Below are 21466 nucleotides of genomic sequence, written 5' to 3'. Positions count from 1 at the left end.
GCTCTGCTGTAGGAGTAGCTGCCATTCTGCCTTGGTCTGCCAGTCTTCAGATATCAGACAACAGGAGATGCAAGCTGTTTGGATAAAATGGCTACCCGAGGGTCTCTGCAACTTGAACTTTGTGGTCTACAACAGCTAACAGGCTCAGCTGGGCTGCTATCCTGACAGTCACTCTGAGTATAAGTTCTCCAATCTTCAGTGATTTGAACATGAATATAATATGGCAAACACTGCCAGCTTCGTTAAAACTTGAGATTATTGATCTAGCATTACTTATGTGATGGGAAATTGCCTATGATCTAAATGGGGAAAAATATAGGAAATAATTTAAACGTTTCTATGTATGTTCTCCATGGATAGCAGGGAACCGTGTACAACATGTTAAGCATGCAGAATATCCAAAACACACTTAAATCAAAATTAACTGGATCACTGCACACAGTACCAGTATGTGGCTTTTAAGGTTCTTAATTCCACAAGTCTAGACTAATGTTTACTTTGATTTTATATTTTGCTTTATCATAATAGTTCTTTCTCACGTTAATTTGATTTCTTACACCAGATTGAGAGTGGGTGGGGAGAAGTTATGTTGCTTAAAAAAGAAAGTATCTAGAAATCTAATCCTAAATTCATCATTACTTAATACCATTTTCTTCTGGATTTTAAATATTTCCTTTCAGTCACATTGTGTTGCACAAAATCAGATCTTGGTCTTTTTGGTTTTATCTGCTACTTTTCATCTTTTGTCTTCATAAAATTCTGTTGTGGAGTTTGGGGCAAGAGGTTAGTGTGATAATCTGTGTCTATAGTTGGAAGACTTACTATGGGAAAACCATAGATGTTAACAAGCAATTTGGTTGTAGTAGAAACTATAGGGCTATAGTAGAAGCATCTACTAACTATTTCTTGGTGGTTTTTTCAAACTATATTACAATTTGAATAAATGCTTTGTCCCTTGAAAACTAGAATAGTGTTTTAGCACTGTCACTACTGCTCTACTCTGCCTTCAGAGCATTTTCAGTTCAGCTCTTTAATTCATCTTGAAGGGGTTGAATGACCTTGGACCTCCCTGTAGGCTGAATATGTTGTATCTGCAGTTTTTCCCAGCCTGTGAAACTACTTACTCTGTGGGTTTCTTTTTAAATGTTACAGTGTATTCTGTTGATCAATGAAGTAAATATTTAAAGTTTGTTTATTTCTTGTTATTGTAGGCATTGGATCAAGACAGAACTGCACTACAGAAGGTGAAAAAATCTGTGAAAGCAATATATAATTCGGGGCAAGGTAAGGCATTGTTTTCAGTTCTATGTGAGAACCTAAGCATTTGATTTCAAGTTTGCGAAGTGTCTTGCAATTTATCCTGTTGAAGCGTATAGCATAAGAGATGCTTCTCTGTTTAGGAGTGTTTGGACTTAAAAATGTTCTTTCTTTGCTTATGATTATACATCAGATTAATGTTCTCTCCAATGCTTTCACCCTCGTATTCCTTCTCAAAGGCCTCTCAAAGAATTCTCATGGGTAAATTTTCCCGCTGTCATAACATTTCAGGCAGCTGCTTTCAGCTAGAACAGTGACAAGACAGTGTCCTTCTTAGTCTGAATTTATGGAGTGCATTTCTAAGTAAAATAAGAATGAGAACTTCTGAACAAGTTTAAAAAAATAAATAAATAAAAAGAAATATCTACAGGTGGATGTGTTTGTTTCTTCAACACATGCTCTCCCCTCATAACATGAAAAATAAAAATGATGTATTTCCCTTCTTAACTGAAATAGCGGAGATTTATCATTATTTTGCTTGTTTGAAGACACTGTTGATGTTTTATTGGAGCTATAGTAATAAATTTGTTGAGAGGATAAGTGGCTGTAATATGAATTGATCATCAGTTTCAAATCAGTAACAAATGATCAAACAGAGATCAATATACATATTAGGCTTTAAAAATGTTATAAAGTGTACCTGGCTTCTAACTCTGTTTCTCATAAGGTCTAAAAACTGTGCCAAAGGCAGATAGGGTAGCAGAGCTGTACACCTTCCAAGAACCATCTGGCTGTAAATATTGGATTTTAGAAAATCCCAGTTCCTCTTCCCTAGCAATAATAATCAGTTTAGGGAGTATTTTCCTTATGCAGAGCCACTTCTGAGCGGTCTTAGTTTCTCTGGTGTTTTGTGTGTTGTCCCACTAACTCATGTTTATGGAAGTGTATGGGGCTTTTAATGTATTGTAGATTCTTAACTTTTCTCTTCTGCCAGTCACTCATACAGTTGCGCCACTCGCACCATGTTTTAATTAGCTTTTCTGTAACTTCAGTTGATGATGAATGTTTTCCCAGTAGACTGTGAAGCCTGATGGAAAGTGAGAATAGTATTTGCTACGTGTGTATTTAGTTTTATGCTTTTAGAAGTACTCAGATGCTGCAAGCAGCTTTTCCATTTCAAAGTACCTACTTACTGAATTTCAAAACTGATGAAAATTGTAGAACATGTGAAGTGTTCTGTTTTGAAATAGCTAAAATCTCTACTATCATTTATATATCATTCGATTTGAGTCTTGTAATAAAAGTAATATTGTTTTCAATGCCTGCAAGTAGGCCATACTATATCATGAACTAGTCCCATTGAGTAAAAGCAATAGAAGGTTGGTTAATGGTTTTAATTGGCTGGCTCTGGACTTAAAAAGGACCAGAGATAGTTAGGTAGCGCGCTCCCCCCCAAACATGTCTTGTTTCAAAGGTACAAGTTAGTATGAATTCTTTTGGATAAAGAAAGCACTATACATAATACTCTAGCTCCCTCTTCAGAACGCTGTTGTTACAGGCTACATTATGACTTGAAAAGGGGTGCACAGGAGGCAATTAATGCAGTAATTGATAAACATAAACTAGGCTTAGTAAGAGCAAGACTAAAAGCATGTTACACATGTGAAACCTTGTAAAAATATATCTAGAAATAAAGTGACTGGATTAAACTCATTTTGCCTGCTTGTACAAAGAGAATTGCTAAGCCAGCTATTTTCTTATGCTTCAGTGATGAAAGTGGATTTCGTTGTTTAACTTCATGTAAAACGTACTAAAACCAGCTGTAAAATGCATTGTCGTTTATCAGTTCAAGCAAGAATTTGGTGACTATTTTTGTATTTCAAAAGAAAGCCTCTAACTACATTTTAGGAACTCAAAATTGGAATTTTGTTTTACAAATTTAATTGTTTGCTAGAAGGTGAGACCATAACTACTAGAGTAGGAGATTGTTTGGGGTTTTTTTTTTTGTTTTTTTGGGGGTTTTTTTGTTTGGGGTTTTTTGTGTTTTTTTTTTTTTCAAACTCCTCTGCTTCATGATCTTCTTTGAGAACTCTGGCTGGAGTGGTGTGAAATGTTTATTCAGGGGCAATAGAAATTCTTCTCTCTTCAGTTCAGTAATCCAATTCACACTCTACCAAAAGTCATAGGTAGGATTTTTTGCGTTGTATTGGGTTTTTGTTGGGTTTTGGTTGTTTGGTTTTGGGGGGGGGGGGGGGGGAAATGTGTGTGTGTGTGTGTGTGTGTGTGTGTGTCCCCAGTAACATTTGAACAGTGACATTCACACAGTGCAATGTCTCACACAGAAGTCTTCAGAAAGCCCTAGCCCTCTGGTGTGTTGGTTTGTTTCCTCTTCATTGCTGAATTAGGAACTGCAAAGGACTCTCTTCTGTTATGAAGAGAGCTTAAATGTCACCCAAATACTTTTTTTGTGCAGATCCCTTACCCATTTGTTGTATTTAGATTTAGATCTACTGCTGTGGAAGTGAAAATGTACCAGCACAGAAATGTGAAAATCCCTTAGAAAGGTCCCATCAGTTTTTCCCTATCTGAAAGTACTGTTTCAGAAGGTACTGTTTATGAGATCCAAGGAGACATACAAATTGATACCTCTTTCTCATCACTTCCTCGTTATCTGGCTTGCTGTTTATTTCTGGCATGATAGATTGCATCTGTAACTAGGAACCCATCTTACGTGAATGGTGCTTGAACTTAATGGAGAATCTGTTCTGACTAGCTTTCCCACAACATTTGGATTGAACCGTAACAGCAGTAGATTGCACAATTAGTTTTGTTGTAGATTTTTTAATAGCTCTTTTTCATTAGTTCCCTGATATAACTCCCAAATATAGTCAGAAGAATTTACGCAATGGAGAAATAAAAACATAAAATCCATGCAAGACCAAAGGTACTGAGCTGGACCAGCAGTCCACATGGTCTCCCACAATGATCAACAGCAGATGCTTGCTTGAGGAAGTAGAAAAATGGTGCAAAGATGGAGTGGTTGTTGTAATTTTTATTTTTTTTTTAACACTTTCTCAGCTCACAGTGATATGAAGGCCAGGAATTACCTGAGTCAGGACTGGTATCATGATGCTTGATACTTCTTAATGGACTTTTACAATTCATTTTGTCTAAGGAATTTAAATTCATGTAAATTTTATCATTTGTAGTCTTGTATCAATCTAGTTGAATGCTCCCTTATGAAGTTGTCGCATGCATGCTCTTCAGGCCTTAAGTCCCCTGAGCAGGAGACTGGCTCTGTCCATGCCTCAAAGCATTGGCCTCAAGCCCACCAGAATGACTCATTTGATGTGGAATTGAGGGACTATTGCATGTTCTGAGGCATGAGAGTTTGTAAAGGGCTTTGAAGTGCTAAAGCTTGCTAGAATAGTGTCAGAAGACTTTTTGGTGGGTGAATCCAAACTTGATTCAGTGTCGTCCATTCCATCTCTTGAGATAGGTTTCTGGATTGAGTTGTTTCCACAATCACCCACAATATCCCTCTTCTGAACGCAGCAGCCCTAAGGGTTTTTGAGGGTGGTTTGGTTTTTTTTTTGTTGGTGGGTTTTGGGGGGTTGGGGGGGGGGGTGGGTTGGGTGTTTTTTTTTGTTGTTGGGTTTTGGTTTTGTTTTTTTACAGAAACTGTCACATTTAATCATCCTTACTGTCTTTCTCCAAAATGGCAGCATAGACTTTCCTTTTTAAAACAGGAAAGAGGAGGAGTGAATTTTGGGCAACAGGGACAGGAACTGCAGACAGTATTAAGGGTTTAAGCACGCTATGGTAATGTTTTTATGTTGCTCTATTGCATGCTGTGTTTCTTAATAATTTCTGATGTTCAGCTTTGTTTAGCTTGGTACTGAATGCTGAAGTGATAGAACTCCAGAATCTTTCTTTATAATGTCTAGTTACGCAATCATTTCTTAAAGTTAGGAGTGTTTTCCCATGTGCGTTACACTGCCTAATGCACACTTTCATGCACTGGCCGTTCAACGTAGGATTCCACATCTAACCTGGGAGCTACCCAGATGCAAGCCTGTTGCTGTAGCCTCTGTGCACAATTAATGGATGTATGTAGATAGTTCTAGGGTGAGATACATCTGACTTCCTCTGCATTTACATTAGGATGGGCTGAGCTGTAACTTTTCATATGCTGAACATAAGGGGAAGGGTAGACCCCAAGGTTCAGTATGGATATCTTTGTTGTAGAAGTCTGTGTTTGGACAGATTAATCTCACCTTTGAAGTCAGCTTTTGCTTCTATTGCCCTGAGTAATTTATAGTATTGTATGGAAAAGAAGAACAGTTTATCACTATGAATCTTATTTCCCAACTCATAAATGAGTTGTTAAATGATGTGGGCCTTATCACTGTTTCACACAGGACTTAACTGGTGATCTTCCTTTGTTGAGAAAGTTAACTCTTTAGTCTTTCCTTTCCCCCACCACATCTTTTTGACCTGTCTTTCCTCTGTGTGAGGCTCATCCCTCTTAGTTTGCTTAGTTCCTTTCAGCGTTTTGGTGAGGGACCGACCTTCTCAGAAATCCAAACAGATCATTTAATGTGGATTTCCTCTCCCCATATGCTTGTTGATCCCCTGGAGGGGGAAGTTTTTCAAAGTAAAAATTTCTTTCTATAAACTCTGTGTTTCTTCTTCAGCATTTTATATTTATCCACATGTCCACAAATTCTGTTCTGCACTGTAGTTTCTACATATTGCCTGAGGAATATATCAGCATTACTGCTCTGCTGGTGCATACTTGAATTCTCAGTTCTCTCTGGAGCTCTTATTAAAAATAGCTATTATATTTGCCTCTCATTCTTCCTGTAGTATTGAGGCTGTTATAAATAAGAGGCTTTACTTTACAGCTGTATAGTTTGCCTATTTTGTTCTTCTGTATGTGGGTCTAAGTGACTTGCCATTGCTCATTTTGTCAACTTCTATGAATTCTACTGTTAGCACTTAGATTTGGTATAAATCCTTGGAAGCAGAGTTGAAAGAAAATTCTTCCATGAGAACTTCTTCAAGCACGTCAGCAATGAATACAGATGCAAAAAGAAGTCATTTGCCTTTCTGGACTGGCTTATCTCCCAGTGCTCTTATACCGTGATGATCTAGAGAACCTTACAGACTCACTGAGATGCTCCTTGCTCTGGAAATCTTTGAAAGAGGCTTTTATTACTTTTCCCTTCAGCAATCTCAGTCCAGAAGGTGTTATTGTTATCAAGTCCAGGTAACAATATAGTGGTCAAATGTTTTTTCTTTTATTTTTTCATTACATTTCAGCTTTGTGAAGGATGAAATGAGAAAGGATGCTTTCTTACCTCAAATAACTTCTTTTCCCATACTTTTTAACCTTGCCAGCTTTCTTGCTGTTTCTAAAGTCATTCTGAGTCTTTTTAATGTGTATGTTTTTCCATTCAGAAATGCAGCTTGGGTCTGACCTTGGTTATTTTTCCTCTGGCTACCCATGGAACAAAGCCATTTTATAAGTGCAACATAAAAATAGTTGATCAGGAATCTGAATCGTGATTTTTTTTTTTTTTTTGGACTTAACCAGATAGACGGAAGTAACTCTCAGTAATTTAGACATTCTTCAGGTTTCTTTGGGCGTAATTTAAGTATAATCAGTGACAGGAAAGAGTTGTATTTGTGCGTTTTTCTTCTGTAAACTATTCAACTCTGTTGTTGTTGTTTTGTTTTGTTCTTCAGTGTTTGCAGGGTAATATATATGAACGAAACTGTTTTAGGCAAAGGGAATTTTAAGGCTTTAATTTTAGTGTTGTCTTCTAGCTCCAGTATGTAAAGGCTGTTCCTTAACCTCTGTTCACAGTATTTGTTCTTCAGTTTCCTTACTTAATATGCACAAATAGACATGAATTTCACTGCGTTCAGAAGCATATGCTAAAATTCTGGTAACTTTTGAATGGGAAGTAAATACAGTACTTAATGTTGTGGGTTTCAATGAATGAGTACAAATTCTCTGTACGCCTTGGGAATCCGATTTCAGTCTTCTGTCTGTGTCCTGGGAAAAGTTTACCACAAGGTGACTTTAGGCACAGACAACTTCAGGCGACTCCCTGTGGCAGCAGAACAAGGTGGGATTCGGCCCTGGGAGTCCTTAAGCCTGAGTCTCCACCGTGCTTGGGGCTCAGAGCAAGCATGCTCCCTGCTTCTGGTGAGTACTGCTGTGTACCAAAAAGCTGCTGTAAGCTGCTGTGGCTGTCGTTCCTTCCTCACTTGCTTGGATCTGCATCTTCAGATGTGTTTGTATTATTTCCTCTTAACACATAATCCTCAATATACACGTTACAGCACAGAAGTAAGGGATGCCACCACCTTGCTGTGCACTGGGCCCTACCAGGGTTTTCTCAGAAGAAATGTAAATTCTGTGCTGAGTGTTTCTCAGAGTTGAAGGTGTGGATTGTGGAGAAGAGAAGATGCATGTCTTTCAGCTCAGGAAATCTCACTGCTGTATCTGGTCCAGTATGTTGCTTTATGCTACATCTGCCATCCTGTAGTGAGGTCCTCAATGTGGGCTCAGGTACTGGCTGCCTTGCCAGATCCCATCGGGGAGGGGATGATTAGTGAGGCCCCTTTCCCATCCCCTTTGAAGGGAGCTGCCTTTGTCAGTGGGTGCAGAGCCCGTCCTCGGTTGTCCGTGATTCTGGCACCTCTCGGGGAGCTACTGGAGGAGGAGGATGTCTGTCTGAGGAAGCTGTTCTATTTTCATCACAGTACTGAACTTTGTTTACGATATTGAGATGACATGAGCCAGTTCTAGAAGGCAAATGTTATCCTTTGTATGTACTGCTGTCAGTGGTTGTGTCTTGCTCTCTAGAGTTATTAAAGTCCTTCCTACAGTACTTGTATCTAAGGATGTAAACATTGTCATGCACATTATAACTTTCTTTATGCAAAGGTCGTTCTATTAGGACACTAGGAAGTCATTTTTGTGTTTGCATGAGGCACCTACAGGGAGATTAAAGCTTGTTCTTTTTTGCTCTAAGCATGTCAGTTTTCCTGTGTTGCATTCTACCATAGGCTATGTTGCAGATTTAATTTTTCATCTACATGCCTTTAAGGTCAAGTAGGGAACTACCTTACCTCTTCAATAGAAAATATTTCTTCTCCTTTTAAAATATTTACATTGATAGTTATGTAAAAATTGAAAGTTTATTATTCTTACACAGTACTTGAATTTTGTGTGTATATGTGTGGTAATTACAGAAGTATTTTACGTCATAAAGCCTCATTTCTAGATTTAAGTGATCTGCTATCTGGGATTCTTGAGAATTTCCTATATATTGTTCTAAGACAATGATCTGCTTCCTCTTTCTGACGGGATTTTTTACCTTTCCGCAGGCAAAGGAAACAGTTGTCTTCAGCTCTTTTTCAGTCTCTTTACAAATTTTTTTTTTTAAAAATGGTGTATGAAACAACACAGCACTTAAAATCAAAATGCTAGGAAATATTGCGGGGTTAGAAGTGCTTCACAGGCAAGGACAGGCCTTCCATGATATAGCAGACTTCTTTCTGACCTTGTTCCATTATCCTTCCTTTTCCTTCAGCACAGTTGGGTACATTTGAGTTTTATGAGCTCAGGACTGCATAAGCCAAAGCTCCTTCTTAGATGAAGTCTTCTGTGTATATTTATGCAACAGCTTTTACATCAAAACAAAATGCATATTTTATTATTATATAGTGGTTTCCTTGGTTTTAATGCTAAGCTATTTGATTAAAACCGTATGCTTTTGGAACAGTTTTATTAAAAACATACTGTTTGAATTACAGCTCCATATTAACATATGATTAAATATTTGGCCTTTTGAAAACCTCAGTGTTAATGTCTGATTTTAAAATGTAACTTGTCTGATGTGTGGGGCTTGGGAGTTGTTTTTGGTAAATAAGCATTGTGATTTTTTTTTTTTTCCTTTTAATGAGTTTTAACTTTTTTGTGTTGGAGCTTTAGTGCACTGTTATTTTGAGTACCTGTAATACCTTCAAAGTATTAGTTTAATGCTTCATCAGCTCTTAGTTAGTATCAAAGTAGATTTATGCATTGATGCATTGTGGGACATCATCCACAAGCCTTGTTTGAAGCATATGTCTTGTCTTCCCCCCCCCCCCCCTTCTGTTCAGTTTTATCTGCGCCCCCCACGCCCCCATAATTCAAATGCTCTCAGGCAATATGAGAACTTGAAGAATACAAACCTTGCAGGTCTTCTGGGCAAAAACATGGTACCTATTGGCAACTATTCTCTCTTCCCCCCCTCCCCCTTTCATTGCACAGAACTTGTTCTAGTTGGAATATCTCTGTGGTTTTGTGTTTGTGGCTTACAGAAAAAAACATAGGAAGAGTAGGAAACTCATTAAAGTGAAATGTTGATTTAATTAATACCAACAATATTCCTCTAAGAGAGATGGAGGTGATAAAGTATGTCCCAAGGGGCTGTAGTGGCAAATTTTCTATTTAAAGATGCTAAAATGGAAGTAACAACAAAATATGCAAACAGATGCCAGAAAGGAAAGTAATAGAAGCAAGAAAAACATTTCAGGCACAATGGTCTGTAATTCAGAATTTCCTTCATCCTTGAGTTAAGGATTTTGCTCACTTTCACTGGCTTCAATTTCATCTTCTTGGTTCTGGCCTCTCTGTAAGTCCAGTTTGCTATTAAATATATTGAAACAAGTCTTTGGCTATATACCAATATATATTCTATTCTGTGGGGTAACTCGGTTTTACAAAGCAGGTGAAAAGGGAATCTTTGTAAGACATGTTTCTTCTTTTAAACTTGCAGTCAGATTCAGACTTGGTCTCTTAGTTTTATATCTGATACTATTGACTTTTTTGTTCTGTAGAAGTGTCCTACATTACAATTAAAAAAAAAAAAAAGGTTGTGTTACAGTAGACAATTATAAACTCCTATGTTGTTTACAAAATGGGCACATATACTTACACTGTTTGATTGACCTTTTATTTATCTTACTACTTTATTAATAACTACAGAGCTTTTTTCCTTGATGTATTACAAATTCAAGTTGCTGATTTAAAAGAAGCATTTATGTGTATATGGCTAAATAGGTCTTTTTAATATTAAAATTATTGTAATTTTCAGTAAATGCATTTATTTCTGGCTTTTTTGAAAGTACTGTTTGTTAGTTGGTTTGTCACTGTACTGCAATACATAAGCTTAAAATAATGTCTATAAGAGAAAATTTCTGACTGTTAATTTTTCTTTGCAGATCATGTTCAAAATGAAGAAAACTATGCACAAGTACTAGATAAATTTGGAAGTAATTTTTTAAGTCGGGATAATCCAGATCTTGGCACAGCTTTTGTAAAATTTTCCACGCTTACTAAAGAATTATCAACGCTGCTGAAGAACCTGGTAAGGAGTTTCTAACATTCTTAGTTGTTTGGTTTTTTTCCAAATTAAAATACAATACAACTGCATGATCCTGATGACTGATGATAATTTTAGAGATGTTTTCATTTTTTTTTTCAAAACACAGTAATTTCTTCAGAGATTATCTCTAAAGGGTGTTATTACACACTCACTGTGTTTGCTTGTTAATTGGCAGTTAAAAAGAAAAATATAAATGTTGAGACATCGCTTAAGGCATCATTCTCAAGTGATTGATGATGTTACATATCTCTTCTTATGGACCTTAATTTTAAATCATTCCCTGACTTGAAGTCTTTCCAGTTAAAAATCCAGTACCATTACTTATGGCTGTTTTGTCTTACCTCAAAAAGAGAAACTTTCACTTTTTGGAAGAAAAATAACAATTTGGGGAGCATGCTTAAATGGTGTTGCTAAAGTCCATTCTCCCTGTTGGTATACAAAGCATCCATTGCTTAAATATTAGGTTTATGAAGGTGGTTTAAAGGTTTGTCTCATCTAAAGTTCATCTTAGGACTTTTATAATTCTGAAAGCGGGATAATAAAACTGTAGTCGTAGCAAATATCTTTGAACACTGAAAGTAATGAAGCCGAACTTCATGTGAAATCATGTTTCATGGATTTGATAGCTGTTGTATTCAGAAAGTGGTAGCTTCAGTTTTATGTTTTTCTTACAGTTGGGGTTATCTCCAAGCTTTTTTGGTGTGTAAAGTATAAGCAATATTACAAGCTAGAGTCCCTAGCATGAGCATAGCTGCTTTTAGGTCCCATCAAAGGCCCATGTACCCTGGTTTTTACAGTTGCCTGAGAGTGAATCTTTAGGGAAGAGTGTAGGAAGAGAGCAAACATATGGGTATAACTTCTGTACTGTGGTCATGAAAACAGTCTTCAGCTCAGAGACATTGGAGCTGGAGGCAATATTTTTTGTTTTGTAGTCCTTGTTAGTATTACCTCCATGAATTTGTCTTAGGATTTCTTGAATGTATGCTATGCTTGGCACAGAATATGGTGAATTCCTCCAGAGTGCTAAAATGAGATGCTCTCTGAAATGTCAGTTCTATTTCTTTTGAACCTGATCCTTTCATTTATTGTTCCCTGATTCTTATAAGAAATGTAAGAATTTCCCTATTTTTCCCGGGAATTTACAGATAGCCATCATTCTTCCTTTCCTTTGTTGCTTTTCTAGCTGAGTCTTAGTTATTCCGTAACTTGGATTGTCCTTGTTGGTCCTTTCTATATCTTCTCTTAGTACTACTGTACCCTTTTCTGAAATGAGGGGGGACAAACGAGAACATGGTTGCATTTCTGATTTCTTTTTCTGAAGGCTGATTGCTTTATAATTACTGAGCATTGAGCTTGATGTTTTCAAGGGATTCTATGTTGTAACTTCAAGGTATTTTTTCCTTGAGACATTTTTCTTGATGATTGTTATTTCATAAGCATGAATCTGTATGCAGTTTTTTCCTCCTTATTCATCACTTTACATTTTTCAGTGTAGACCTCAATCTTTAATTTCATTCTCTCAGCGGTAAGTGTTACAAGGTCCTTATGCAACTCTTCATACTGGCTTTTGCTTTAATACCCAGAATAGCTTAGTATCGGCAGACATTCTCCCCTGCCTCTCTGCACTCCTCTGAGATTCACTTATAAACATCTCAGACTGCACAGGCCCTAACAACACTCAAAACAGGGTGTCACTTCTGACCTCTCATGCTTGTGCTTATTTCTGCCTCCTGAGTCTTGCCTCTTCTTCATCACCTACTTACTCGTCTAAGGATGATCGCGCTTGCCCTAATGAAGCTTGCTTTCTTTAAGAGCTTTGCTCTGGCCTATTACCTGGATCATCCTTTGTTTCAATATTGGCAGTTTTAAAGACCAGTAGGTATGCGAGGAACCTGCTTTCCTCTGTAAAGACTTCTGTCATTCTTGGTTATTTTGGCCTCCTTTAATCTTAATTTAGCGCACAATTAAAGAAGCATTTTAAAATGTGTGTTGAAGTGCAGTTTGAGGACAGTTTGGGACTAGAACTCACGTTTGTTGGAAGCTGTCTGGACCTCATCATTCCTTGCAGGGCTTCCACAGAAATTTTTAACTTCTTTCAACTGGCAAACAAGAAGTGGGGGTTTATTTTATTTATTTAAAGTAGTGCTGATTGAGAGGAAAAAGCTCTTTTACTTAAGAAGCCACACTCATTCAAAACAACATTATACTATTTCAGCTAGACTATGAAGCATTATCTATCTAAATTCTTGTTGACAGGTTTTAAATTAGGCTATTCCCTAATTTACTTCCTTCAGAAGTCTGAAATAGACAATGAGCTTATTTTACAAATGTCTCAGTGTTTTTAAAACACTTATTTTTCACCTTTTTTCCAAGATAGATAATTCTGCTTTCTTGATCCACTGTTGTTCATAAGCATAGTACTGATTAATACAATTACACTGAAAGAAAAGGATTTTTATAATATCAAAATAGAAGTTGAGGTCCAGTGAAAAAGCAGTTGAGAGGAGGACTGTATAATGTCGCTGATAAAGCCCCACAGTAGGTGCTGAGGCTTATGTTAATAAAATTAATTGAAAAAATGGCAGTAGGTATTAAAATGAATGGCAAGCTAATAGGCTTTTTTTTTTACATAGAGTAAATTGTTGCTGCCTTATTTAATAAAAGTACAATAAAATGATGAATGGTCTTTAAAGACAGGAAGATGAATAAGGAATAGGGCTACACAGTAGGCAACAAAAAAATACTTCAAAAACTTGGATCCATTTTTATTAAATCTTTTGAACTTTAATTATGATTCATTAAATATTTTCCAACAAATTGTGATATTATGCATATTTCATGAGATGGAGAATACAGAATATTCTTCTGTGTAAAGGAATTGCAGAGTGATCACTTAGAGAGTGATCTTCACTTACTTACTATGACCACTTACTATGAAGTAAAGCCAGCAACTTGTATTATATATACAACTTCTGGAAACCATCATTTTGAAATGATTGCTCTGCACACAGAGTCAAGAGGAAAAGCATATCCATTAATCAGTTTAACAAAACCAAATAAGTCACTATGCAAATTTTACTAGAAATTGTTGATGTAATCACTAAATATAACATATGAAACTTAAAACCTATAAATATCATGTTAAATTTCTCAGGGCTTTTTTGTTGTTGTTGTTAAGATTATCTTATAAGAATGACACACAATGACCACTTCTGTAACATTTTCTAAAGGTAATTACATTTTGATTGGCCATTGTCAACATGGGTCTACATTTTCTGCAATCTCGGAGTGTCCTGCCAGAATCGGTTTCTCTGCTTTTTACTGCTTCTACTTCCTTTCCTGTTCCAGGTTTCATTCTTTATGCAGTAATTCATTATAATAGTGCATTAAAAAGCTGTATGAAGATCTACGTATGTGAAACTGAGTGTGTCAACATCTTTAAATTGATCTAGATGAGGTTTTGGAAGAACATTTGGAGCACTTGCAGATTACTTGTTGTTTTTTTTTTTTTTTAAATTTTGCATGGTTCTTGGCTTTTTTCCAAATGTTTAAAGCCTGTTTTTTCCCATCTCCCTTTCCTGTAACTGTCCTCAGCTAATCTTGCGGGCAAATTATCTTCTCTTCATATTCTTCCTCCTCAAATTATCATATGTGTTTCCATCTGTTAAGTTTTTTTTCCTTTATTTTGTTCTAGATAGGTGACTGTTTTTTGCTTTATCAGACGTGTTTCCAATTCATTTGGGCTACTGTTTTATCAAGTCTTCAACAATGTAATAAGTGATTCCGAAATCTTACCATATTGGAGTAATACACTGCTATTTAGTTGGGGGTTTTTTTGGTGGTTTGTTTTTTTTTTTCCCTAGCTGCATACTAACTGGCTACTGTTCAGTAATTTCAAGCCAAATATTAATGGCTTGAATTGGTTATCCTTAATGGATACACTTGGAAAAAATAGAAAAAGCTACAGTGATGTACTGTTGTTCATGCCTGCCCTGATAACTACTTTAAGTCTGCCCATATTGCAGAAATTTGTGTTCTCTCTGTTTTTATGAACTTTATGAATCTTTTGAATATTCTTTCTCAAAATTCACATTTGAGATATGAACTTTGGTTTAGGTTGTTAAGTAGAAACTGATTAAAATGATTGATTATGAAAACAAGAATACTTTTTCTTTAATCTGTGTATTGATAAAGTAGGTATTACCTTAATCACTTGTTGGTTTAATACTCATAGAATCATGGAATCTTTTAGGCTGGAAAAGACCTTTAAGGTTATCAAGTCAAACCATCAACCATGTCCACTAAACCATGTCCCTAAGTGCCACATCTACATGTCTTTTAAATACCTCCAGGGATGGTGACTCAACCACTTCCCTGGGCAGCCTGTTCCAATACCTGACAACCCTTTCGGTAAAGAAATTTTTCCTAATATCCAATCTAAACCTCCCCTGGCACAACTTGAGCCCATTTTCTCTCATCCTGTCACTAGTTACTTGACAGAAGAGACCAGCACCCACCTCACTACAGCCTCCTTTCAGGTAGTTCTAGAGCGTGATAAGGTCTCCCCTCAGCCTCCTTTTCTCCAGACTAAACAACCCCAGTTCCCTCAGCCGCTCCTCATAAGACTTGTGCTCCAGGCCCCTCACCAACTTGGTTGCCCTTCTCTGGACACGCTCCAGCACCTCCATGTCTTTCCTGCAGTGAGGGGCCCAAAACTGAACACAGGACTCGAGGTGCGGCCTCACCAGTGCCAAGTACAGGGGAACAATCACCTCCCTGCTCCTGCTGGCCACACTATTTCTGATACAGGCCAGGATGCCATTGGCCTTCTTGGCCACCTGGGCACCCTGCTGGCTCATATTCAGCCGGCTGTCGACCAGCACCCCCAGGTCTTTTTCTACCGGGTATAATTCTATTACTTCTTTAACAAAATTGACATTGCTAAGGAGTTGTTCGTTGTGATGCATTGAGATAAAAAGCCAACAATGGACAGATTGCAAAAAGGTGTTATCGTCTACAAATTCCCTGGCTCCTTTTATATCTGTTACGAAATACTACGTGGGGGTCATGTGCAAATGTTTAAGCTAAGTGGGAAGAAAAATAGAACCTAGCTCTTTAAATAGAATCAAAGCTTAGACTATCTGTTATAAACTCCTTTTGTGAAGCCAGGTAAAGAAAAAAATCTTTTGGTGTTTTAATCAGTAAAAGTGATCAGGTTGCTTTTTTGCTTCATACGATATCAATATTTGAGCATTAATTATGTTGTTGCACTTAAGGAGAAAATCCATTCTCAGATCATGATCTTTTAAGCCATGAAGAACCTTTGCTCTGTGTTCATGTTATTGTTTGAAGCTGCAGCTCAAGATCTTCTAGTGGCTGTCCTTCATCTCGCTTTGAATATATTTTGAATATAAGATTTTTGTGAATTTAAAAAATATAAAATATTGACACATGGAACAGTTGTCAAGATGTCTTGAACATGAAGATACAAGTGTGTGTCGTATGTTTTCTGAATTTGATTCCATCTCATGCCAAGAATAATCATAGAATCATAGAATAGTGTGTGTTGGAAGGGACCTTTAAATGTCATCTAGTCCAACCCCCCTGCAATGAGCAGGGACAACTTCTACTAGATGAGGTTGCTCAGAGCCCCATCCAACCTGACCTTGAATGTTCCCAGGGATGGGGCATCTACCACCTCTCTGGGCAACCTGTGCCAGTGTGTCACCACCCTCATCCCATAAAAATGTCTTCCTTATCTAGTCTGAATCTACCCTCTTTTAGTTTAAAACCATTACCCCTTGTCCTATCACAATAGGCCCTCTTAAAAAGTCTCTCTCCATCTTTCTTATAGGCCCCCTTTAGGTACTGGAAGGCTGCAATAAGGCCTCCCTGGAGCCTTCTCTTCTCCAGGCTGAACAACCCCAACTCTCTCAGCCTTTCTTCATAGGGGAGGTGCTCCATCCCTCATCAGTTATGATATCTGCAAGCTGTCTAAAAAGAACAAAACTTGAGGGGTGTGTGACAAGCTACCAGGTGATAATTAAGTAGCTGTGTTAAAAGATCCACCTTCCCCTCTGCCATGCTGAGACCCCAGTGCTTTCCAGAGGATAATGCACATCAAGTTCCAGAACTGTGCTTTGTAGGACTGCTTTGTATCTTTATTAGAACAACGGGCACTTGAACTGTGCTGGAGCTCTTGTGGCCAGGTTTGGCAATAATCTCTAGGGGACCATACGGAAATCCTTGTGCCCAGGATATATGAAGAATGAAGCAAGCCTCTTGGTTTTGGTTGGTTTTTTTCTTTTCTTTTCAGTTAAAGACTGATAGTGAATCTAATGAAGGAAAATATGCTATTTTATATGTAGTGGATGTAGTTCTTGTAAATAATGTGCATGTATTTAATAGTGTAATGTCTCTTTTGAAAAATCGAATATGTAATTTTTCATACATGTTTTTTGAACGTATAAGGAGTTTGTGAATGGAACGTTAACACCTGGAGAACCTGTTTGAGTGATCATTTCGATATTCTCATCTGTGTGGATCATCTATTTCACGAAAGCCACTTAAAAATTAGTTTCATGGTCTAAAATATGCTCAGAAGACCTTATAGGAGGGGGGAGCTGGGCTGTGTGTGTATATAGATATATAGATATATATATATATGGCAGATTAAAAACTCTAATGTAACACTTCTCCTTTGGTTTACAAGCAGAGGACATGATGTCTTGCAGCCTTTCTATCGTTCTCCCTATCGTTCCCTAGCAAGGAACTGAAGAATTCATGAAGTGTTTTGGGGGAGAAACGAAGGGAGGGATGAAGGGAAGAGGCAACAGACTTTTCACTAGACTGGGATAATATTGATACACATCTTCGGGAACCGTACACACCGTATGTGTTCAGATAGGATCATAGCAGTAGGTTTTTCTACCCTCAGACTGGCAAAGCCAGAGGGAACATTTCCACAGATATGTAACCAAACAGACATGGACTTAATGGGGTGAAATTTAAACTCTCAAGAGTTTAAGGAAATGTCAGATTTCCTCATTGGACAAGGAAAGGAACAGTCTTCCCAAATAGTTGTGAATAATCAAAGAGCTGGTGACTCTTTGCTCCTTTTGATCATGGTTGAATTAACATGTGCCTTGCATTTTATCTGCCTGTAGCACAGCAGGTCCTTGCTTCTTACGCAGGAGGCTGAGAAACATTTGTTCCAAAATTTGCTTCCTTAATAATTAAGCAGTATTCAAATGTTTGCTTTGAGAGACTGAAGATTACCTTGAGGTGCTTTCAGAATTTTGCTTTTATGCAAATTTTTTAAATTCTGGTTTTGTATCACCCTATGTAAGTAAAGATTAATTATAATGCTTCTATGGCTAATGCAAGTGAATGTCTATTCATTCTTCCCAGACCTGAATTTACTATTTATTTAGAAATTTTGAGGTGATTGCAACTACATTAGTGAAGTTCAAAGACTTGTTGGCAGTAGTTTGATGAGATCATAATAAATCTTCTTGAATTATAACAGTATAATGTTTTTCTTTTTAGCTCCAGGGTTTAAGCCACAATGTTATATTCACTTTGGATTCTCTCTTAAAAGGAGACTTAAAAGGTGTTAAAGGGGTAAGTGTTGAAAACTAACTTTTTATTTGGGGAAATGTTTTCAGGTTCAGCTGTCTTGTGACTGTTTTCCATTCACCCATCAGATTATTTGTTATGTTGGCATCCATTAATATTCTGTTTGTAGTCCAAAGAACAAATTCGAAATTGACGTGATTGTGATGCTGCTTTAGAATTTCATTATAAATTCTTGTCTTAACAGGCACAGGAAAGCAATACTTTACGAGATTCAAAAATAGTATTTTTTTCCAACTGCTGTCTGAAAAGTTTTAAAAGAGAACAGTATTTTTTGTTGCTATTTATAACTTGATACCTTAACTATAGAGACAAAGTTTTTAAAATGTTCTAAACAAATTTTCTGTTTCCTAAGGACCTCAAAAAGCCTTTTGACAAAGCTTGGAAGGATTATGAAACCAAATTGTAAGTATTTTTCTCCCTCTGTTTTTTTTTTTTCTCTTGCCTCCTGGTCCCAAACTATGTACTGTATCTGTGGATGCAAATATGAATACAAGCAAGGCATCTCTTCTGCACTAATAGAAAGAAAGTATTTTTATGTGAAGTAGTTAAATGACTGCCCAGTGTTTCTTTAGTGAAAAGAAGGTACTTCATGCTTAGATACTGAATGTTGTAAAGTGAATTGTGGAGACTTCAGATGGCATTTACATGTTCTTATAACCATATACATAAAATCTATCGATAGTAAAAATTATGAGATATATATGTTGTCCTGTATTGCAGAACTGTATGTTTTCGAGAGGCAAGAATTTTAGTGCAGTTGGTGTGACTTCTAAAATACCTGTGGTTTTAAAAATATTTTCTTGCTGTAATACCTGTCTTCTGTGGCTAAAGAATGATTTATAAAAATAGAAGGTTGGAAACGAGTAGTATCATAGTTGCAGAACTGTTAGTGGAATGGTTCAGAATGCTATCAAGGAAGTGATGGGCAGGTTGCTTTATCAGAATTCAAGAGCTCTCAGGAGTTAATTCATATTTTGTATCCTTCCATTTATTCCCCCTTTTTAATCCTATTATTAGCTATGTTTCATTTCTGTCTAACCAGGAGGGGAAAAAAAGGAACGAAAGAAAAAGTCAGGCCACTAAGAACTGCTGAAACATTTATTTTTGGCATAATTTTCTTACCTACTTATAGTAACTTTTGCCTTCAGAGTTCATTACAATGTTAAATCCCTGTGAACAACTGAACTGAAATGAGGTTATTACTAATCTAAGGCAAAAAGGAGGTTGCTGTCCCAAAATCACATCATTGTACTCAGTTGAACATTCAGATTTACATGCAGAATTGGGGTTTTTTTGTTGCTTTTTAGTTATTTAGTTCTTACAGATATTGCATATTTTGCAAAAATATTGAATAGTTTTCTATAGGCAGCAAACTGGTTTAAAAAAAAATATATATTTCTGCCTCTCAAATTGCTATAAGTAAAATCAGGGATATCTTTGCCAGCCTATTTATGCTGAATGACATTAAACAGAACTTAGGAGACAAAGGTGTCCCATACAGACTCAATACATGGAATAAACTGTGGGATTCTGTTCTGAATTTGGAAAGTTTACAGAAAGATGCCTGTTGTCTTGTTACTTTTGGTTTTGTTTTTTTTTTTTTCTCCCCTCTTGTGAGCAAATTTCAGTTGGGCTTCTTAAGACCAAGAAGGAGGTGTCCCTTAAACTTCTCACAGAACCCCATTACCCAGAATTTGTTCAAGACCAAATATCAAATCAAGTTTAGAGGCACGGTGCTGAAAAGTGCTTTGCTCTACATGCAAACATTATGCTTTCCTTAGTTGGAGAAAAGCAGAGTTCAAAACCAAATAAATTAATCCTTATTACATTTTTTATTTTTTTTCCCCTGGCAAGGAGTACCAGTCTAATAAACACACAGTGCTTTGTCACCTGTTTTACGGAAGTACAGCTTCAGTGTTTACTTTTCTCAAAAAGGCTGCTAGAGAAGAAAGGTAATTTCTTTTTTAAAAAGCAAAATGAAAATTGTTTAGATTTTTCTATTGGACATCTAAGTTTGCTTAAAAATTGAGTATCCAGTTAGTTTGCAGAGTAGATACGTAAGGACAGCCCCACTGTAAAGCTCTAAATAAAGTCTCAGGATGGCTTCTTAGTTCCATATTTGCGTTTTACTATTTCAGAATTTTGGTGTTGGCTTTCTCTGAAAACATAATGACTGGAAGTCATCATTTAGCATAGGTGGTAAACTTCATATGCTATCTTATTGTTTTTCTTAACTCCTGTCTTATGAGCATGAAACATACTTGATTACGTTATTCTGCCATTTTCCTGCCAAGTCAGTAGTTCCTTATGTATGCTTTACACTGCAGTACGTAGAGATGAAGACTACGGAGTACATCATAGAAAGAATGAGAATTCCCCCCCATCCCTGCCAAGTAGTATGCCAACTAGAGGAAAGACTTAAAGGATGAAAGGAAGGAAGGGCAACTTCATGACTCCATTACTTCTGCACACTTACTAAAAATATATAGGATTTGGTATCATAGAGGAACTCATCTTCAGAATGTCGTCTTTAATATTTCTTGGTTATTATTTTTTCCCTAAGTAATATTAGGTCACAGGATAGTAGAATAAATTTTCTAAAATGTTTTCTAATTAAAATTTCAGTACAAAAATTGAAAAGGAAAAAAGAGAACATGCAAAACAGCATGGGATGATAAGAACTGAAATAACAGGAGCTGAGATAGCAGAGGAAATGGAGAAGGAAAGGCGGCTATTTCAGCTACAGATGTGTGAAGTAAGAAACAAGTTTCAGCTTTTAATTATGACACCATAACTTAAAAGTACTTTGTGGGCCTTAAAGGTGGTGAAATCTACTTTGTTGTTTAATGGGGGTGGAGAGAGGAAATTATTTCAGTGTCACATAGTGCAGCAATATGAAGATGATTATTTTAGCAACTCTGTACAAAACTTGTCTTTTTATTCCTTTTTTTTTTTTTTAGATTATTATGCTAAGGTTCTTGGGCTGAAAATATTGGCTATGGTAATATTTCTTTTCAGGTTTATGGTTGAGCAGTTCAGGAAGTATTTTCGATACCTTTCTTCCAACATGCTTTCTGCAGCCTTTATAATGAAGTGATAAATGATAGTGATACTTTAGTTCC

The 21466-nt window shown here is 36.7% G+C and overlaps 1 protein-coding gene and 1 pseudogene across 4 annotated transcripts in view; one reads left to right on the top strand and one right to left on the bottom strand.

Moving 5' to 3' along the window:
* Positions 1–21466, top strand: part of ASAP1 (ArfGAP with SH3 domain, ankyrin repeat and PH domain 1) — a 191726-nt gene that overhangs the window by 107684 nt on the left and 62576 nt on the right. For all 4 annotated transcript variants that reach the window (XM_069780064.1, XM_069780066.1, XM_069780063.1 and 1 more), the window contains 5 exons: positions 1212–1284; positions 10543–10688; positions 18255–18329; positions 18697–18746; positions 20970–21099. In XM_069780064.1, the coding sequence (XP_069636165.1) occupies positions 1212–1284; positions 10543–10688; positions 18255–18329; positions 18697–18746; positions 20970–21099 (474 nt within the window). The remainder of the gene's footprint in view (positions 1–1211; positions 1285–10542; positions 10689–18254; positions 18330–18696; positions 18747–20969; positions 21100–21466) is intronic.
* LOC138684551 (uncharacterized) lies at positions 15008–15673 on the bottom strand (annotated as a pseudogene).

The sequence above is a fragment of the Haliaeetus albicilla genome, chromosome 3 (genome assembly GCF_947461875.1).
Source record: "Haliaeetus albicilla chromosome 3, bHalAlb1.1, whole genome shotgun sequence".
Lineage (NCBI taxonomy): Eukaryota > Metazoa > Chordata > Aves > Accipitriformes > Accipitridae > Haliaeetus > Haliaeetus albicilla.
This window is presented reverse-complemented; position numbering and strand designations above follow the sequence as displayed.